The sequence below is a fragment of the Pteropus alecto genome, unplaced genomic scaffold, assembly GCF_000325575.1.
Source record: "Pteropus alecto unplaced genomic scaffold, ASM32557v1 scaffold50, whole genome shotgun sequence".
In the NCBI taxonomy this organism is placed as follows: domain Eukaryota; kingdom Metazoa; phylum Chordata; class Mammalia; order Chiroptera; family Pteropodidae; genus Pteropus; species Pteropus alecto.
In genome coordinates, this window is record NW_006431918.1 from 2,116,003 (window position 1) to 2,117,304 (window position 1,302).

Genomic DNA, 1,302 nt, shown 5'->3' on the forward strand with positions numbered 1-1,302 from the left:
TTCCAGGACTAAGGTTTATGGCTAGGGTGGGGGATTGGGGGAGCAGGATTACATAGCACAGAGGACAGCCAGGACCCCTTTCTGTGTGTCAGGGTTATTTCTAGAGACAAGGGGTGTGGGGCAGACAAAACAAGAAATGACTCACATACGTAAGTGCACATAACGAGGGCTAGACCTTGGTAAGTGTTGCAGTGGTAGAGGTACAGTTAGGACTAAGGTGATAAAATTGAGTGTATGGGTGGGGTACAGTTCACAGCGGAAATGGGATCATCGCCAGAGCTCCCAGCAGGTAAGGATTGTGAGGGGGGACTTTTCAGGGGAAATAAAGAATGGAAAAGAGAGAGCACAAGACCTATTTTGAGAATGGCTGACAAATAGTGGCTTGAATCTGAAGAGAATAGGCCAGCAAGGTTTGAAAAGTGGCTAGGGACCAGATTGTTGAGAATTTTTAATACCATGTTTAAGAGTCTAGATTTTCCCGGAGCTTCATCATATTGTGTTCTCTACTCTTTCTTGTATCTCTTCTATATTATTTGTGATTCACTAAAAAAAAAAAATACCACTGTATTTAGCCTCTTTTGTGAAAATGCCACTTCTTTCTTTTGTATGGTATGCCCAAGAGCATACCTTTGTGATGTGTTGTTATATGTAGGTGCTTGTATACATGGGTGAAGTTGGAGGGTTTTGAGAAGTGTCACTTAAATTTTAACATGAAAAACAAAATATTCTTTATAATGCAAGTAAATTTGCAATTTTCACCCAGTAGAAAATTGATGTCATGTCTTTGTATTTTATAGGAATGTGACAAGTGTCAGAGGTAAGTTTTTATTTTTTTCTATCTATATGTGATATAGACCCTCTGATCTTTTATCTGATAGTAACTGTATTTTAAAATTTTATTTTACATGACAAGGCGGCAGAAGAATCGAGCGTTTTGCTATTTTTGCAATTCTGTACAGAAGCTACCAATTTGTGCACAGTGTGGTAAGTATATGATAACAGGACACCTGCCTTTCATCAAACATTTGTTTGGCAGTTAATCAGTTTGAAACTGTGGGTTTATCATTATTGTTTATAATAATGTTATGCCTTACCAGTAATAAAATGATAACATGTTATTTGGCCTACTGGAGCACTATCAGGTCTTGATTCTGTCTCCTTGATATGATGCTGGAAATAGAATACTGTTTAGATAAAGGTTACCAACATGTTTTAAATATTAAAAGATCAGATTTCAGACTAATAACACTTGGTGACCTTGGATTTTTAATTATACTACCTTAGTCATGTTGATACCCATTT

At 37.1% G+C, this 1,302-nt stretch overlaps 1 protein-coding gene across 3 annotated transcripts in view; it reads left to right on the forward strand.

Annotated features, from left to right (window-relative positions):
• Positions 1-1,302, forward strand: part of ZNF330 (zinc finger protein 330) — a 13,776-nt gene that overhangs the window by 3,302 nt on the left and 9,172 nt on the right. For all 3 annotated transcript variants that reach the window (XM_015600668.2, XM_006906230.3, XM_015600669.2), the window contains exons 3-4: positions 798-817; positions 914-984. In XM_015600668.2, coding sequence (XP_015456154.1) covers positions 798-817; positions 914-984 — 91 coding nt within the window. The remainder of the gene's footprint in view (positions 1-797; positions 818-913; positions 985-1,302) is intronic.